Source organism: Panthera onca, chromosome D1 (genome assembly GCF_046562875.1).
Source record: "Panthera onca isolate mPanOnc1 chromosome D1, mPanOnc1 haplotype 2, whole genome shotgun sequence".
Classification (NCBI taxonomy): domain Eukaryota; kingdom Metazoa; phylum Chordata; class Mammalia; order Carnivora; family Felidae; genus Panthera; species Panthera onca.
Genome location: NC_138348.1, coordinates 77,331,931 through 77,352,149, shown reverse-complemented (window position 1 = coordinate 77,352,149; position 20,219 = coordinate 77,331,931). Strand labels below are relative to the sequence as shown.

At 34.2% G+C, this 20,219-nt stretch overlaps 1 protein-coding gene across 2 annotated transcripts; it reads left to right on the top strand.

The window, feature by feature from the left end:
• Position 1: 1 nt before the first annotated feature.
• FAM76B (family with sequence similarity 76 member B) lies at positions 2–18,518 on the top strand. 2 transcript variants are annotated; one of them, XM_060605306.3, is made up of 10 exons: positions 2–206; positions 1,027–1,091; positions 1,965–2,019; positions 3,053–3,208; positions 4,984–5,183; positions 8,697–8,744; positions 8,932–9,012; positions 9,678–9,810; positions 12,508–12,609; positions 17,185–18,518. In XM_060605306.3, exons 1-10 carry the CDS (start codon positions 120–122, stop codon positions 17,272–17,274), a joined length of 1,017 nt encoding a protein of 338 aa, XP_060461289.1. In that variant the 5' UTR covers positions 2–119; the 3' UTR covers positions 17,275–18,518. The 2 variants fall into 2 exon arrangements, with proteins under 2 accessions (XP_060461289.1, XP_060461288.1); XM_060605305.3 differs by having other exon boundaries at positions 9,675–9,810.
• Positions 18,519–20,219: the final 1,701 nt, after the last annotated feature.

Genomic DNA, 20,219 nt, shown 5'->3' with positions numbered 1-20,219 from the left:
GGGGGAGGAGGAGGAGCCCGCGGCCCGGGCGGCGGCGGCAGCGGCGGCGCCCGACTTCCCCGTAGGGCCCCGCCTCGGAGCGGGCTGCGGTGGAAGAGAGGAGGAGACTGAGGAGCAGGATGGCGGCCTCGGCCCTGTATGCCTGCACCAAGTGTACCCAGCGCTATCCGTTCGAGGAGCTCTCCCAGGGCCAGCAGCTCTGCAAGGTCCGTGGGCGCTGGGCGGCGGGCGGGCGGGGTTTCCTTGGTCGGAGCCCGAGGGAGCTGGGTGTCCGCTGCACTGCAGCCCGGCTCTTTTCGCCGGCGCCTTCGGAGCTTGGAGCTCTCCTCAGCCGGGACCCCTTTATCCGAGGACGTGGGCATCAGATGGGAAAGGCCCCTGAGAGGAAGACCAAATTTTGCCCTCTTCCAAGGCGTCCCAGGAGGGGGCCGGGCCCCAACAACATTCAGGGGTCTCAGGGGTGGGGCTGAGTGAGGAGGCAGCCACCTGTCTATGCCGCAGAGACCCTGGGGTGGAGATGTTTTCATCTCGGTTTTCTGCTTGGTCTGTCCTCTCCTTCCACCGGGAGGCAGGGGACGGTTTTTGCACTTTCTTGCTAGGAACCTGAAGCCGCAAAGCTGATGGCATCCTTCTTCCCTGTCCAGGAAAGCGAAGCGACTGGTTTGGGGACAGAATGCTCTATGATTTGGAGCTCCTCCCATCCCATTAAAGCCGGGATGCTGTCTGTGAGCAACGGTGCAAAATATTAAGTAGTTTCACATTTAACCAACCCTTGAAATCGGCCCTGACAGCTTTCTTAATTTATTTGTAGCATTACCCCCACATCAAATAAAGACAAAGACACCTATGCCTTCCCTAAGGAAGTATGCTGTAATTGACCACTTACATGATAAATCACTCAATTGGGTCCGTTGGGGGACAGGTATTGTTGATGTTTTAGAGATGTTTAGGTTGTGTAATAATCTTCTACCGGAAAAGTGAAATTTGGGACTTTGAGATAGATACTAATATATTGTCTTATTACAGGAATGTCGGATTGCGCATCCTATTGTAAAATGTACTTACTGCAGATCAGAATTTCAACAAGAGAGGTTTGTATACTGAACAGTTTTTGATTGTTAAAGACAGCACTGTCTGTAAGGAACACTTGGGGGTTGTCGTCCCGTATTTGTATTAAAGTGTTCTTAAATGATGGTTTAGCTTCTTAAATTTTAAGTTGTAAACCGTTTATGTGTGGTGAGAGAGACCGTGTTGCCAAAAAATGGTCTTTTTGTCACCTAGACTTCAGTTTAGACATGAAGAGAGGGAGAATAAATGATTGCATGGAAAGTGTACAGCTTTGCTGTCAAAAAATGGAAATACAAACAGTTACTATGAAGCTTAAAAAAAAAAAAAAGACAAAACATTAGTGATGACATGGACATGAGGAAAGGTCTATAATATTACCAACTACCTTCCAAGGGTGAAATCTAGTAACTTGTTACCAGTAGAAGAACAGTACATACTTTTTAAGAGGGTGATTCCTGTTAAGGATCGGGGCACATACAAGAGAGTAGCCTAAAGAGAAGGGCAAATAATTTCTTCATGTGTGGATCCTGGCATCATCCTAGTGGACAAGACCCTGAGGAAGGTTAGGTAGGCACGGAGATGTGATGCTGTCCATAAATGGTGGCAAACGTGAAGATTTTGGAACTGGATAGAAAACACGAGGATTTTGGGGGGTTTTGTTTTCTATACCAAGAAATATATGATAAAAATGTATAAAGACATTTATCTAAAGTTAATGAATAAGGACTGAATTTGGATAATACACATCCCTAAAAAGATCTTTGGTCTATTTTAGAGTAAGTTTTAAGAACTACTAAAGCAAACAGTCAGATCCAAACTATATTTGCTTTAGTCCAGTGGTGTATTAATTACCTCAGCTATGTAAATTTGCTCATCTATATTCAATTCCTTTTCAGCAAAACTAATACAATATGTAAGAAGTGTGCTCAAAATGTGAAGCAATTTGGCACAGTAAGTATGTCTTACATTTTTATATTTTGTTATTGTTACTAGTCAACATTTTTCACAAAGACAGACCTTGTAAAAAATATGTATTGCTATGTCCTTAAACATTCAACACATTGAAATATTTCAGGAAAGAAGTTTTCTGTAGATAGTCTCATTGGAAGATGACAACATTTAACAGTCATTTTATGGACATGTGTATATTGAATTTGATCGTGAACTTTATGGTTTTATTCCATAAAGACTCAAACATAGCAAACAAACTTTTCGTTATGGAGAACCCACTTATCTAAAGTTTGCATAATCACACTTTTATCCTCTCTTCAGAACCTCTGACAGTTTTTACATAACAGCACAATTAGGCATTTATTCACAAAATCTTGACATTATTCTAGAAGAAATTTTGTGTTATGTTTATATTACAGTCATTAGTATAGTAAAGTCATGGTTACCCAAAGTGCTGGCCTTAAGTTTCTGTAAAATCCTGAATTGTCTGTTGAATATCAAAGAAAATCAAGGTATGTTTATCATAATTTAGGTTAAATATGGTTGTGCCAGTTCTTAAGTTGAAAGCTCACATATAATATATATTCTTTTCATCATCTTTACCTGTAGATGAAGAAGTTGTTAAGTGTTTTTTTTAATAAATGAAAGAGTAATTAAGCTAACCAGGATATGAAATTAGTTCATTCTCCTAAATGCTGAATATAGGAAACTTTTGTATCAGTATGTACCTTTATTTTCAGTCTTCGGGATCTTTGTCACATGTAGCTTTTATATTATATGATATACTATTCAGTCATAAATACATTTCCATGATCTTATGTAACTATTTAATAGAGTTAAGAAAAAGTTGCATGACTCTAAAAATAAATGTTCATACATAAATAGGAAACATGATAAATGTTGTTAAATATGAGAGGGCGACATACCTGACAAAATTTTTTTACTTGTTTCCTTAATTAGTCCCAGAAATATATTGTATACTGGTCTATGTTTTACTGAGCAAATGTAGTAAAAGTGTGTATCTGTTTTTCAGCCTAAGCCTTGTCAATACTGTAACATAATTGCAGCATTTATTGGTACAAAGTGTCAGCGTTGTACAAATTCAGAAAAAAAATACGGACCACCTCAGACCTGTGAACAGTGCAAACAACAGTGTGCTTTTGATCGAAAGGAGGAAGGAAGAAGAAAGGTATTTATAGTATGATATCTTCTGAGAATTAACTAAAACACCACACAGGTGGGAAGTTATTGTGATGAATGCACTAATACCTGATGTGTCCTTTGGGTCCCTGAAAACAAATAGTTAGATGGAAGAGTAGGGACAGGGCATTTTCTTCTTGTTGCATCACGTACAATGTGTGTTGATTAGTTGAGATTACTATATGTTGAAACAATATTCTCTGATGGCTGTTCTGTACCATTTGGTCATCCAACGTCTTGTTCAGAATTACTAATTGCTTTTAAATCCTTTCAGCTACTTACCCTTTTGCTGGTTGCATGAAATTGCTGGTGTGAAAAAATACCTGATGGCACATTAACATGTGTAATTCAAAGTTAGTCTTGTGCCTTTTGATTCGGGGCTTAGTTTTCAACCATTGTTTGTTTTTCTCTACCTACAGTGACTTAAAAAGTATGTGTATGCCTGTGGCATTCCTCTGCTGATCAGCATTCACACAGGCCTCCTGTTGTCTGTCAATTTCAGTTGATTTGGAGGATGACTGTCTCTTTGAGAAGCAGGTTCCTCCCCAGGTTCCTCCACAGCAGTATTTGTACCCTAGTTGTAAGACATGTCCCTCCACCACTTACTGTGTGAACAAGTAGAAGAAAGAAAATTTTTTTTCTACAGGTTTAGTCTTAATTTTGGAAAAAAGTCTCTTCCCTTCCCGCTTGACACATGTGCAGTTGATCCTCATTATTTGTGGTAGTTAGGTTCTATAAAGTTGCTGCAAACACTGAATTAACGAATATTGAACTATTGCTCCTAAGGGGGCAGTACAGGATTAGGTTCTTGCCTGTGGTCACAACGTTGTGATTAGTTGATCAATACTTAATCTTGTTTTGTGAATACTTCTCTTCAAAGATATCTTACTTGATATAAATTGTTGTTTGATTAAATGAAGTCATGGCAAACGCACTATATGCCTGAATGGAGTTTATCCAACATGTGTATTTTCTACATAAGGTACATCACAGCCTTCTCGTGCTAAAGAGCACTATACATCACTTCAACACTACACTTGGGGTTCATTGTAAGCAGTGGAATCATCAATAGAAAGCACAAATGCAGAAAACATGGCACTAGATAGACCATGCAAAGGACGCTTGTTTATGGTATAAGAGCTGAAAGAAGGCAGCAGAGTGTCACCTTGTTAAACTTCAGCAGGGAACATTTGCTCTCCAGCTACAGAAATTTCTTGCTGCTGTGTGCATGTTCACGAATGATCCCCAAAGCACTGTAAGTTGATTTGGGGATTACAGATAAATTTTAGCAAGTAGGTTGTGAATTTGCAAATAGGAACCTGCGAATAATGAGAATCAACTGTATATGTCATTTAAGCTCTCCTTGTTTCCAAAACTAACAGTTTTCACTGTGGTGGGAACTACTGTGTCATTTAGTAAATACACAGTGAATTAAGAATTCAGGCCAGTGCTTAGGTAAGATCTTTGAAGCACATTATCAATTTATGCTTTTTTCCTTGTAATAAGAAAAGTTTCTCCAAATTAAAAAACACTTCAAAACTAATGGAGGTCCATATATCATCCTCACCAATTTTATGATATGCCAAACAAGCGTTTTCTGAAGTTTCATTGAAGTCTAATTTTATTTCCATTTTGCAACAATCTCAGTGTGTGTGTGTAAGAGAGAACACGAGTGTGCACACAGGAATTGAATAGTTTATCTTACCTGCTTTCACTTATACTCAGTTTAGAGGTACCTTTAATACAAGTATTTTCTTTAAAAAGGTTGATGGAAAGTTATTATGCTGGCTCTGTACTTTATCATACAAGAGAGTTTTACAGAAGACAAAAGAACAGAGGAAGAGCCTGGGATCTTCACATTCAAACTCATCTTCTTCATCTCTTACTGAGAAAGACCAGCATCATTCAAAACATCATCACCACCATCATCACCATCACCATCGTCACAGCAGTAGCCATCACAAGTAAGTACTTTGAAGTCATGTTTTCTAAAATCCTCTTGGCATTTTAATGGCGTATATAAGTGTTTAACTTTTTGCAGACACTAGTTTCCGTTGTACATAGTAAGCATCTTGAGTTTAGGGCTTTTTCCCTACTTTATTCAGTGTACAGGCATACCTTGTTTTATTATATTTCCCTTTATTGTGTTTCATAGATACTGTTTTTTACTAATTGAGAGGTTGTGGTAACTCCTGTTGAGCAAGTCTATGGGCAGCCATTTTCCAACAGCTTTATCTCATGATCTGTGATCAGTGATTCATAACTTGCTGAAGACTCAGATGGCATTACCATTTTTTTAGCAATAATATTTTAAAGTATGTATATTGTTTCAGATGTAATGCTATTGCACACTTAATAGACTATATAATATGGTATAAACATTACTTATGTGCAACTGGGAAACAAAAACATTTTATTTGACTTGCTTTATTGCAATATTCTTTTTATTGCATGGTCTAGAACTGAACCCACAGTATCTTTGAGGTAAGCCTGTATAAAATTATACACAGGAGTGTGTTTAGCTGTTTACCATAAAAATATAGGTAGGGCATTAAAGAATTATTATATAAAATTATGATCATTTGAAGTCAAAATACAAGTAAACCATAGTTAGTTAATGCTTCATTGGTTTATGTTATCAAAGGCCTCAATATTCTTTTTTTGTTTAAATAATTGTTAGGATTTTACTTGTAAAAATGTTTACAGTTATAAATACAAATCACAGTCATATGGAGTTATGTTTATCAGTTATCATTAATTTGTAACTTGTTTTAATCAAACCAGTGACTAGGATACATACGTTCAATGTTTTTGCAGAACAAATTATAAAACTCATTTGTGATCATGATAGAAGCATTCTAAATCGTGAAGGTTCCAAAAGTGTATGAAAAATAATCTCTTAAACTAGTAGTACTTTGTTCTTTTTCAAAACACATAGGCAGGAATTCTGTTTGAATATAAATTGATTTTTTTTTAATTTTTTTAATGTTTTTATTTATTTTTGAGAGAGAGACAGAGCATGAGCAGGGGAGGGGCAGAGACAGGGGGAGACATAGAATCTGAAGTGGGCTGCAGGCTCTGAGCTGTCAGCACAGAGCCCTACACGAAGCTTGAACTCACAGAGTGTGAGATCATGACCTGAGCTGAAGTCGGACACTCAACCGACTGAGCCACCCATGCGCCCCTAAACTGATTTTTAAAATGCCTTGGGAGGAAAAAGTTATATTGTAGTAATATGTGTGTAGTATAAAGTTGTTTGAACTGTGGTTTTAGTCTTCATGGAAAAATCAAGAGTATTACAACATAAATACAAATCAAAATGGAAAAAACAGTGACATGATAACCAATTTTTGGAAGAATTTATTTTTCACCAGAATTCTCTGTGAGTCTTTAAAGGTCTAGATAGGTAAAACATAAATTCATTTATAGCAAATTGATGCCTACAACATTTAAGAATACGTGATATTTTTAGAATATAATATAGTTCTAATAGATTTGATTTTAAATTATAGGCAAGCATTTATTACGAGGTTTTATTGAGGTAGTGATGTTCAGTCGCATTTTTTCCACTTGCCTTACCCTGTCATCGTGCTTTCTGGATGTCACAATAGTGGAGTGCGTAGTGACTTCTAATCTGGCTATTCTGAAGAAATCTTACGGTGTTTCTGTCAGAATGTCCCAGGGAACAAAATGAACATCTTTTTTCTGCTCTTTTAAGAAAACATATGACAAAATAACTGTCATAATGATATATTCCTGAAGCTCAACTGAAGCATCCCTTTCCTTTGTCCTTTATAAATTTTTCTTCGCATGTGATAGGACACACTGAGAGTATGTTTATAAAGATCATTCTGTGACAGTAACTTCATCTTTTGAAAAAATAACAGGTTTCAAAAGTAAAGGTAATAAGGATGGTATTGACCTTTAATTTTTTTTTTCCTTTTTATTGCTTAAGAAATAAAAATACTGTTTTGTATTTGATGGACATAGACCATTTGCTGAGTAGGCAGTCCGTTTGTGAGATCCTATTTTAAGTTCACTAGATTGGAACAATTATGAGGAGCATACATGTTGTAATATATAGTAATGGGTGGGGTTAGAGGACAACAAAAACAGATCAGTCTGGATCCAGGAATGGCCATCTCAGAAAGCAAAGATGAGAATTCCAAGTGTTTTCCTTAAATCATTATTAATGTGATTATTCTCACATTATTAATGTGATTGGAACACACCAACTGTTCCAGATCACTTGGAGATCTGGATAGTGCTATTCATGTGTGGCTATATGGTTTGCTAATGCTTATAATTAAATTTGTAAAAGAAATGGCAACTGAATTCCTCAGTAGGGTTGCCATTTATTGCCACAAATAAAGAGTAACTCAGGTTTATAGAATTACGGCATTATTTCTCCAACTTGGTATTTATCTTATGACTGATTCTAAAGAACATAGTCTGACTTTTTCTTTTTTTACTTTTGCTTTAAAAACGTCTACAGCTACAATAGTGGATTTTATACACACAAATGTATATACGTATTTGTATTTATTGTATATACGCAAGTAGTGTATGAAGTGCTTTTATGTACGTAAACTCATTTAAGTCTCATACACTTATAAGGTATATATCATACCATTTTGCAGATGAGGGAACTAAGGCTCAGGAATTTTAAGTAACTGGCAAAATGTCACACAGCCCAGGTCTTCTCTAACACCTTACATGGTATAAATATGTGGCATCTGGTACATAGGAGATGCTCTATTCACAAATCAATAAATGAAGGGTTAGTGCAGGATTGGCTGATACACAAGTACAGGAAAAAAGCATGTAGGATTCATAGTGAATTATAAAGTGGTTATTAGTGTTATGGCATATTGGGAAAGAATTCATAATACAGCATTTAATTGTAAGTAAAAGTAAAATTCGTTTTTATTGTGAAACTTCTCAGTTTTTTTCAGCATGACTGTTCCAGAGTACTGACCAGAGAAAGATCTAGAGACTTTGGAAAGGGTTCTAAGGAAAACTAGGAAAGAAACAAATTAAGACATTTCTTGGTTCAAGTTGACACACTGTTCTGAGCAACAGGAGTTACTCCAAAGGAGAAATCTTCATACAGAATTATTAAGAAGGCCTTAACTTTAGAGATCAAATATTTTCTGTCTGAAGTAGTAAGGGCAGCCTAAGTATGATGACTGTCCTACTTTATAACTGTAGAACCTTATCCTGGTGAAGAGAATTTAATCCCTATAACTGTACCTTTGTTAAAGAATTTAAGATGGGTAGTACTTGCTTGATTAGAAGTTATCTCACTAGAATGTGATTTATTCAACATATATTATCTTAGTTTGAAAACTTAAGTATGTCTTCTCTGAATAAAAAAATTCTAAACCTGTGTAATTTGAGTCCATTGGGAAGAATGCTGTTAAGCATAGATGTATTAAATAAATGTTGTTGTTAGATGTCATTTATGTATTTTTCAGAATCAGCAATCTGAGTCCAGAACAAGAGCAGGGACTGTGGAAACAGAGGTAAATATGTTAACATATTTTCTGAAGTATTTTGAGACGTATTTTCTTTTTAACGTGACTTCCCTTTAACTTTGTTACTTATGCTTTTAAAAAATCGATGATCGGTAATATTTTAGAGGAAGAAGAATTATCAGGTGCTGCCTCTGCCCTTTTTACTCTAATTATTGTTATTAATGTTTGATTTCAGCCATAAATCCTCTGCAGCAATTCAGAATGAAACTCCAAAGAAAAAGCCCAAATTGGAATCTAAGCCATCTAACGGAGATAGGTAAAAATGAATTCCTTTAGCGCTGTGAAAATTCAAGTTAGTTGAACAGTTATGGTTGATTGCCAGCTATTACTAGGTAAAAGAATAGAAACATGTATCTTCTACATTGACTTTTTTGAGTCACCTAGAAGAGTAACCATAATCCGTTAAAAATTTTAACTTAATTTTGGCAATAAGCAAGTGGCACTGAACTGTTGTTCTATTTGGGGAATAAATTTGGGTTTTGAAAAAAGAAAAAAAAGGAAAACATCTGAATAGAACATTCTATTTATCTTAATTATTCTTCAGTGAAACACAAATCTAATGTGATATTTTAAATTGACCTGCTTGGAAAATGTATTTAAATTTAAAGTATTAGGAGCGTGAGTTTGTTTTAGTTCATTAGCCAAAAGTTTGCTGATGTTACTGTACAAATTGGCTGCCTATTGCTTTACACTAGAAGTATTGACCCCCTAAAAGCTAATACTGAATTATATTTCTGCAGGTGTATGTAATGTGTGCCATTAGTAAGGTAATTTGCCAGTTGCATCCATTTCTGTCAGGTACATATTTTTTTGCATTAGCCTTAAGGATGTTTGTGGAATTGTCTAATTTATGCAATTTGAACACCTGCTAATTTTCCTTCTACTTCATTTAACTGTGTTTTACTTTTTTCTTTTTAGTAGCTCTATAAATCAGTCAGCAGATAGTGGGGGAACAGACAATTTTGTCCTTATAAGTCAACTGAAAGAAGAAGTGATGTCACTTAAACGTCTCTTACAGCAGAGAGACCAGACCATTTTAGAAAAAGATAAAAAGGTAAGGACATGGTTCATTGAAGCCTGGTAAGATTTACATCTTGACTTTTGCTGGGTAATTGCAAATTTTATTAGACTTCAATAACTTGGTAATGTTTATTGTGTATGATTCTTACGAGACACATTACAGAAGCCAAACTGGAACATAAGCCATCTAGTGAAGATAGGTAAAAATGGTCTTTCAGAATTTTAGTTGTAAGAATTAACTGAGGGCTAATTAGAATTGTAATATTTGAACATTAGTTTTTACTAAACCTGTAGTGTAGAAATAGGCCTGATGTCTTCATTTGGAAATGACATGTAAATGAAATATTATGTGAATTCTTACGATTTAAGAGGGTAGTTGAGTCTTTGACATACTAATCATGTATGTATTTCACTCCAGATCAAATAACTGGTGAAAAGTAGTCCAAAGGGAATTTCCTGTGTGGTAGTCAGTGATTAGAGTTAGGTGTCTAAGATCATTTTATAGGAAGTAAATGTATTTATTAGGACTTTGTTTATCAGTTAGATTAAGAATATCAAATATATTGTCAGGTTAGTGAAAAGTTATAACACTTTTTTTGTGTGAACTTGAACAGAATGGTTTCACATCTTTGGTGCTCAGTTTTTTGGTTTTTTTTTCATTTAAAAAATGGGAATATTGATACCATCTCATGAGATAGTTGTTACAATTACATGAAAGTATGAAGTACTAACAGCTCCTGCCACATGTTGAGTGTTCATAGCTGCTGTTATTGATGCTGGGTCATCTTTGAGGGCAGAACCTATTTTTGTACTTGTTTATACTCTTAGACTATCTAATTTGACTTACTTCAAACATCTTATGCAATAGGAAAACATTAAACGTATTCCTTTTAAAATTGTGAACAAGACACGATTATAAATATGTGTATGAATTATCGGTCTCTGAGTATCCATAGTGTTGCTTGAATCTGAACTTTTTCCTTTGGCATTTCACAACTTTTGTGTTACAGTTTTCCTATGCCATGATGGTTAGTAGTTTTAAGTTTATCTTAATACATTTGGACCTTACTTTAAGCAAATTCAGTATATGAAATTTAGAATTGATGTAAGATTGAAAATAGGATAGTAATGATTGTCATATTTTTTATGGTTCTTTTAATTAGCAAAATTTTTGAATTACTGAGCTTTTATGGAAATTTATTTTATGCACAAAATCTTAGAGACATTGCTATTGCATAAAGATTTATCTGTATTAATCTAGGTAAAAGTTGAATGAAACAGTAAGTTGACTATAAAACATTCCAAATGAATTGTGGAATTTTGACTGTTTGAAATTTTTTTTCCATAGCATGACTCTTGTATGTAAGTGCAGTTTGTTGGAAGTTTTCTGCTTTTGTTAGCATTCCTTTTTTTTACAAAAACACTAACAGGAAAGGAAATAATAGTGTCCTAAGAAACATAATAATTCTTAGCCTAAAATAACTACATATTTGCTATTTTTTCTTATGATGTAAATGTAAGATAACCAAGGCGTTTTCTTGAATTTATTTCACTTTATTCAGTGACTTCTAGAGCTAGCCATGTACTAAATCATGAGGATTCAAAGATGAATAAATAAATAAGACCTGATTCTTATCTTCCATAAATTCATAATCTGAAGGCAACACACAGTGGAGTGACAAGAATAATTATCTTAGCTGATCTGATGTGAATTGACATTTCAGAACAGGAATTCCTTTGTTAATGTAGAAAACAGAGAGAGAATTCAGTTATTCTTTGAATTTGGCAAAAGCAAGGGCTTTTATTCAGACAATAAGAATATAATACACCATGATTCCTTTCTCTTTTTGCTGTTACACATCTTTGAGGTTACTGGCTAATTACAAAACAGAAGTGCAAACCTTTAAAGCTCATGTAATGAAAACCATTTGAAAATAACCAGAAGTTTTCTTCTCCATGGTTCTGATAACGAAATGATAAAATATGGACTTATTTTTTTAGTTTGAGCTCATAAATATCTTGTATTTTTATGTATGCCACTGATACTTAAGAAAAGAATGTAGCTTTCTCAAACCACTGACTTTTTTCTTGAATTTGTCTAATTTAGCCAAAATTTTAAAGTAACTCCCTTTTCTTTCTCATTCCGTGTTAGTTGTATTTCTGTGCTTTGTTCTTAATTTTTCTTCAAGTCTTAGGTGGTATTAGATACATAATTCTGGACATAAATTTTAAAGTAAAAGCAGTATAGCTTATGGTTGATAGAACCATTCCTCTTTGTACTTCACCCAGTGTGAAACCTTCCTTTTTGTTCATGAAAGAATATTTTAACCTGAAACCACTTTTAACATTTAGTTTGCTTATGTATAATATGAAGTATGTTGTCATTGAAGCATTTTTCCCCGGTATTGGCCATTAAACGTTTTTGTTGGCATAGTAGGTGCCAAACTCTATGTCCAGTGAAACCATCTTTAAATTGAAACAAAAGAGGCATCTTCTCAAAAGTTTTACTGACAGTTTGGTATTATCTTACCATTAAAATACACTGTACTAGCTTTCATTTCACAAAACAAATTCTAAATAGGTTATAAGACTCAGGAAACTGCTAACATTTTCCACTTCTGTAATGAATTGTGATTTTATAATGAAGTATGTTGAAAATGTGTTTGTGCATGTATATATATTACACTTTCATACACACATATTTATGTATATATGCTTGTTTATCTCTCAGCTAACCGAACTAAAAGCGGACTTTCAGTATCAAGAGTCAAATTTGAGAACAAAGATGAACAGTATGGAAAAAGCTCACAAAGAAACTGTGGAACAACTTCAGGTAAATAACATTTATGTAAACTGTTAGGCAAGGAGGGCTAACCTTACTTATAATTAATAGTGTAATATCTTGGACTGGTATTGGTGTCCCTATTTTAGGTGTATTTGGTGCTTTTTCAACTTTAATCTTGGTTTTATAATACTTCTTAATCCTGCTCCCCTTAAGTGTCATTGCTTGAAATCACTTGATAGGGGATTCAGTCTGTTAATTCTGAAAACTTCTGTCTAAACTTGATACAGGGTTTTCAGACGAGGATACCGATGGAGTATGTTCAATTGATCATTGGGTGAAAGCAAAAAATTAAAAATTGGATTCATGAAACTAAGGTGAAAATAAGGTCTTTAGTACGTTTTATAAGCATTCTTCCCGTTTTCTCCCAGATAATGGGAGGTGGGCATACAAAACCAATTCTTAGGGACCTCAAGTGGAGGAAATTTATGCCACATGCAGTGATGAAAGGCAAAAGAGTGCACTTTAACCTTCATACTGATGTTCAAGGTGTTCAGTAGGATTCTGCTGTGTGCCGCAGTGGGCAGCTTCTAGTGATCTAGGCCAAGGCCAGCCTCAAGATAAGCATACTCAGGAGGATTTCAGTGTATGTACAACTGAATGGTGAAGCCAAGGGTCCCCATAGTGACAAAGACGGCAGTATCTGATATCCGGCATGCAGAGATGGAGAGCATCCAGCAGGGACACGGATTATTCCCTTATTTAAGCCTTTTTTAAGCCTTTTTGCACCTAGGTTTTGTAAATTTAGAAATCAGACCACACTAAATTAATTACATGTTCTGTTGATTTATAGATTCTGACGTTTCTAGAATTAATCTTTGGGTAACAGGGTTTTTAAAGTTCAGTAGTTTTAAGTCATAAAAGCATAGAGGATGCATGCCAGCTCATAGACTGCAGATGGAAAAGTGCAGCTTCAGAAGGAAAGGATTAATACTGCCCTGGGTTTTTAATCATTGTAGCATCAGGGTAAATGTGCTGTTCCTACCTTTTGGTTTGTAATTCCTCATACTTCTTTGAAGGTAGCTTAAATTGAATAAAATTGTAAAGTGCATCTAGGAACCTGCTGAAATTTGAGTGATAGCCCTAGTCTTAATGCTTACATTAATGATCTTACAAAGAGTTTTAAAGGGAAACCTTGTGTGCAACCTAGCACATAGTAGGCACTCAAATAATTTGTTGAATGAGTGTTGATTTATGGAAATGTCCATCTGCCCTCTGTCCTGAGAAATTACCCATATGATTAGGGTTCTCGTACATTATCATCCACCAGCAAATATTTGCTTTATGGTATTCTTAGTTTTCTCATTCAGTTATTAATACTGAATGATAACCTGGCAACAGAAGCTGTTGATAAATTATAAAATGATAAAACTTAGTACTTCTCAGTGTTCAAAATAGCAATTTGTTGTTTTATTTTCCTGCTGTAAGCACAGAGGACCTTCTTTTTGACATCTTAGTCTGATTGGTATCTTAAGCCTAACTTTTCTTGGTCGGTTGCTGAGGTTTATATAATAGAAGAGCAATTGATGTTTATATAGAAGCATGACGTTTCTAACATGATTTTACATAAGCTGTCTTATTTGCTCTTTACAGTAACTTTGAGTTCCCATTTTACAGATGAAATGGTGGTCATATAATTAATCAGAACTGACGTAGAAACGTACATCTTCTGATTCAGATTAAACTGTACTTTCTCCTGTGTTCCCACCAACTCGGGTCACTCAGGTTTCTGTTTAATCCTTGTTATCAGACCACTTCCCTATATCTTTTGTGTTACTGCTGGAGACATTCTGTTACAGTTGTATGCCCTCTTTTAACTGTACTCCCTTCAACCATGTACGAGTAGGGTTTTCTGCCTAGGTGTGTAAATATAGTTAACTATTTTTCTTATCTTTTTGTGATAAAATACTGAACCTGTAGCAGAAGACTTACTTTGTTTTAATAATTCTCAAAACATTTTTAATTATCAAACCTGGGAAATAAATCAGTGAGCGTCACAAGGCAAAATTATGCAAAATACCAAAATAAACAACCTAAGTTGTCTAAAAAGACTACCAAATAAAAAATTCTACCTTTTGTTGAGGAGCTAATAAAGGGAGAAAGGGAACAAGCTTTGAGTGCCTACTATGTATCAGCCTCTGTGTTAGGCTCAGTGTTTTATATATTTGGTTAGTTATTTCAACTCCTCTCGGGGTGGTGACATTTCTGTTTTACATATGAGAAAATAGACTGCGAGTTTTTGTAACAAAATCTGTATGATTTCAGATAGTCTTTCCTTTAGGCTAGTGTTTCTAAACATTTTTAGCTTAACTTGTTAAGAGTCTTAAATGATTTTTTTCAGGGTGCATAATAAAGAAATAACATTAGGATAAAAATTTTAAATGCATACATATTTAAGTGTTGCATTATAAAATGTTTTAATGTACCTAAATTAGAATAATACACATTTGGGCTTGTCTCCATTTAACAACTGATGCACTATTTATTTTTCTTAAAGGCTTTTTTCTTGCATAACTTATCAGCAACTAAGTTTATTAGTGATGTGATTAGGAGACTGAATATATAAAGGCAAAGTGAAAATTAGCTGCTAAAAAATTAAAAGGAAGAACTGCTTTCAACACTTAATGTTCTTGTGTTTCATACTTAGAATATGAAAATTATGAACTCTTTAATTTTTGTGTTTGCTTCTCATTGATGACTGAGGAAAGAATTCAAATATTAACTTTTTAATGATTTGGTATGTCAATATAAAAGGCTTTGCATAAAGAAAACGTAGATCTGATGGCAATCTCTTTGAGGCACATCTGCAAACATAATTTTCTTTATGTCCTTCACTAATCTGTATTTTAAATTTTCTGTTAAGATTTCTGTTCTTAGCAAGAGTCTATTATAATTATAAGATACATAACATGTAGCTAACAATAAAAAGAAAACAATTTGAAACTAATAACAGTGGCTAAGACTGGTCAGCCGAGTAATAAACCAGTTGATCATTGGTATACTCACTTGACTTACCACTAACTACCAGACATTCTCATTATTTGTCTTCTGAGTTTCTCAAACTGTTTAATTTTAAAGGAAAAACAAAAATCCTTTTAAATTCTTTATGATTTTCTAGATTTCATATTGAAATTGAATTTGAAATTGAAACTCTTAATTACCATCTTATTTAACAACTGTTAGAGAAATGCTGTATATGCAGTTGAACATAAAAATGATTAGATGTGCAAATACGAGATAGTTCTATGAATATTTGCATTTAGGAGGTAATAGGTATTAATTGGGGAGAGTTTGGTTGAAGAAAAGTGGGGGAGTGGAGGTACAAAGCTTGGAAAAGGTGTATGTTTCATGAAACTGGTTTAAGATGGGACACAGAGAAGGGGGCAGGGTGTTCTCTTGCCCTACAGAGGCCAAATTAGAGAAGATGAAGCACCGAGGTTAAAAAGTATATCTAGGTAATAAAAAATCTTGAGATTTGTGAAGGAGAATAAATGGTATTCCTCCCTAAACCAGAGAAAAAAATTTGTTCTTAGGGCAGTGCTCAGACTCTAGTCCACTGTCAACACTCTCCACACTTGGGCTGAAAAACTCCAAAGGTATTTGATTATGAATGTATTTGTAGATATGGAGGGCCCTTATTACCTGTGCTTCCACAGTTAAGAGAGGCAAAGGCAGTCAATGTGAAAATACTCACTTGAAGGTCGTCCCTCCTTACACATTCCTCCTCACTAAACACTGGATTGTCATAGTGCATTGTTTCAAGGACAGTGTCTTTGTCAGTGGTCTGTGGAACGTTTGCATGATGTGCACAAACAGTTCAGATTGAGGGCAAAGTGAAATTTTGAATCTTTGAAAAAAAAGTTTCAACCTTTCACAAATCTGAAAACAGTGATGGTGTGTAAATGCTCAAATTACGTCAAAACCAGTACCAAATGACTGTTAGGGCAATTAAAGGAACACAAATAAGATCAGACAGGGTGCTTCAAAAAAATTGTTTGAAGAGCATTAGGTTGAGAAAATTGGCAAAGTGATAAAGAGTGAATATTTTTGCAAAAAGGACCTCTTATGCTTATTCTATAAATAGGTAAATATATGAAAGATTTTGTACAGTTTTTGGGCAGTATTCCTCCCAAATCATCACTTGAGTCATTACAAAATTTATTTTCATTGTTTTCATTTTACATCTAGATAAAGATGTAAAATTTAGATATTTAAATGTAAATATCTCATTTACATTTAGATAAAGAACTAAATATGTTTTCCTTATTTAAAATTTGGCCCTCTTTTAAATGGATTCACTCTGAGTTGCCTTTTTCTAACTGATTTTATCTTTGACATTTACATTGACATTTTACAAAGGGGGGTGATAAACCAATCTAAAATTTTCCTTCTCCATATCCAACATTAAAGAGATGAACCTAAATATACTAATTCTTTCATTTATTTTAAGTGCTTCAATGAAATCTTGTTCTATAAGTGAAAAGAACAGCATTAAATAAGTAGTATTCTTCAGTGTGACTTAATATTTCAAGCATTTTTCATCTTAAATGTTTTTGTCTCCCACAGGCCAAAAACAGAGAACTACTCAAACAGGTCGCAGCATTGTCAAAGGGTAAAAAGTTTGACAAAAGTGGAAGCGTACTAACATCCCCTTGAGAAAGTAGTTTTTCATGTAGTGTTTCTGCTGAAAATGTACATTTGAAAAAAAATTCTGTGAAGCCCTTAAATTCTGTGTAGTGGAGAAATATTTTTGCACACCAAATGAATTGGCGTGTTTCCTATTCACTTTTGTAACTGATACACAGCATTTTTTAAGTTGTAAAACGTTCAAATAAAACTTCAACTGGTTTGAAGTTACTTTTTAATTATTTGATATCCAGGAACTTTTTTGCCAGCAATAGTATTAAACACTTGTAAAGGAGTGCATGAGTAGTGCTCTTTATAAAATGCAACAGGCAATAATAGATTACGGTTTTCAGAAGTCAGAGCAACAGGGTTTGGGTTGGTTTTGTTTTGTGTTTTACACTATGCTAATTTCAGATAAAAGTTTGCAATTTAGAAATACAAAAACTTTTAAACAAGGAAAATGGTGAACACTGGTTTTTTGGTAATTGTGTTTTTACTTTGCATCAACATGAACTTAGAAAATCATGGTGCTTTTATTAAATGAACTTCAGAATATATGTAAATATGTTTTTAAAAGTTACATCATTAACATTAGTTAGTAAACTGGTATTTTCATTATTCGTATAGGAATTAATGTTTATTGTACAGTATCCAAGGTAAAATGTGTTCTGTTTTGTACAAACTACTGTAGATTTTTACTTACAAGTGCCTTTTTGCCACCTAATGTTTTTATTTATAGGAATGCCGATCTTTTGTACATACAGTTTGTTTTAAAATCATGTTTAATAAATGTTTGTATATAAATGCATATGTACAGAAGCCTATTTCAAAAGGAAATCAAAGTTGTTAGTAAAATGTTTGAGTTTGCATTAAGAACTGATAATGCATATAGACTCTAGATGATTTTGTGGTTTGTGTGTGATATGAGAAGCTGTTGGTCACTGAATTCATTGAATTATGTAAAAATACTTCCCCAAAGATTTAATTTTAAATCGTTTCTGATAGAGTAATTTTATTTTTTATGTCCTATGGCTTCATGTTCATATTTTGTGAGTTACATATTTTGCTTTCTTTTTGTTTTATAAAAGTTTTTTAAAAATTTATAATTTTTCTGCAGTGGTCCATATATCTGCTTTCCCTATAATATGTGGTTATCTAAGTTAATATTTATGTACACCGTACTTGATTTGTAAGTTTAAAGCAAATCTGGAAAAATTTAAATAACTTAAATCAATCCATGATTATCTTTGAATAAATTGGAATCTACTGTAAGATACAGGCACTATTTATAAAAAAATTATATCAGAGTCTTTAAAATTGTCTATTAAAGGTTAAGGTAGGTTGGGATAGGTTATGTAAAGTTATTGACTAATTATTTTCTGATCCGGTGGTTTCCAGTCTTTAATGGAATTGATCTCCTCCTTAATAAATGCCAGTTCAGACGTTTAGTTCAATTTTAAAGCAACAGGCATTGCTAGATATACTGTATAGAGTGGAAGAGAGTGCCTTCTCTTAGGAATTTATGGGCAAGGCTAAATTTGTTTTAATTAAACTGTTATTAAATTTATTAGTTTTAAGTTGTTTTTAAACAAACAATGATTATGAATGTCACATCAAAGATCATCTTTCCTCAGAACACAGGATGATTATAATTGTTTTTAAGATAACTGGTGTTTTAGGAGATTATTCCTATAGCTTGTCATTATACATTGATACCAGATTAATTCTTTGTCCAATGTGAAAACATGTAATCTAGGGTAATTTTGAAGTAATAGCAAAAAGATTGAATCAGTCGGACTTGGAAAAATTAAATCAGTTTATTTTTATGAGCTCTTCATGCAATAATCTTCCTAAATTTAGTACTCTCAACAATGGTAGGTAATGCCTTCTTAACACAGATTTTAATGTTTGCAGGATTTGCTAAATTCGTAAGATACTCATTACCTTTCTTTAAAATTTATAACGTTTTATATTCTGGTTTCATAGCCATTTATCAGTCCACAGAGGTCATTATGATTTTAAAAATAAATTATGTAATAGTTCTTATAACTTGTTGGAGCTGCTACTAAAAAACAAGGTGCCCCTTTCCCCTTTTTTTACAAAACAGATTAAAAATTGAAAATCAGTCTAAATGATTAAGCTTTGTAAATTCCAAGGCTAAAGCCTCTTAGGGGCTTCACAGTATTTAGTCCTAATTAAATACCATCTCTCTATTCCATGACCGTATTCTATAACTTAATTTTTTTTGCAATTGTATAAACTAGTAATTGAGTCCCAGTCCTGGATCTGTAGTGTATTGACATAATGAGCTGATACTCTTTAAATGTGGACCTGTAAGGAGATACTATGGTGTGCCGTATTGTGCTTTTTAGCCCGTTTTCCGCAATTAATTAGCATTTACCAGTGAGGGTCGTTTTGGCCCAAGTTATTTATGTATTAATAGCCTGTGAATATTGCAGTCCTTTTTAGATTGTATTGGTCTCAAGATGCATTCTGCGGTGAACCTGGTAAGCTGTTCACATGTATAGACTATTGAAATACTGTACTTGTACACATCTGACTGTTGACATTTTGTACTTTTTTCTAAATCCAATATTTCACAATAAAAACTTGTCAAAAAAGTTTTGTATTAGTTTCCTATTGCTTCTGTAATAAAATACCATAAACTTAGTGGCTTAAAACAGGAAAGATGGATTCTCTTTCACAGTTCTGGATGGCCAGAAGTCCAAAATCAGTCTCACTGGGCTGATGTCAGAGTGTTGGCAGGACGGTTCCTTCTGGAGGCTCAAGGGGATAACCTGTTTTCATGCCTTTTCCAGCTTCTGGGAACTGTGTTCTTTGCATTCCTTGGCTCTTTGCCCCTTCCTCCATCTGCAAAGCCAAAAAGTGTAGCATCTTCAAGTCCCTCTACCTCTGTCATTATGTCTTTTCTCTTCAGTCATGCTCTCTCCCTTTGCTGTCTCTTATTATCCCTC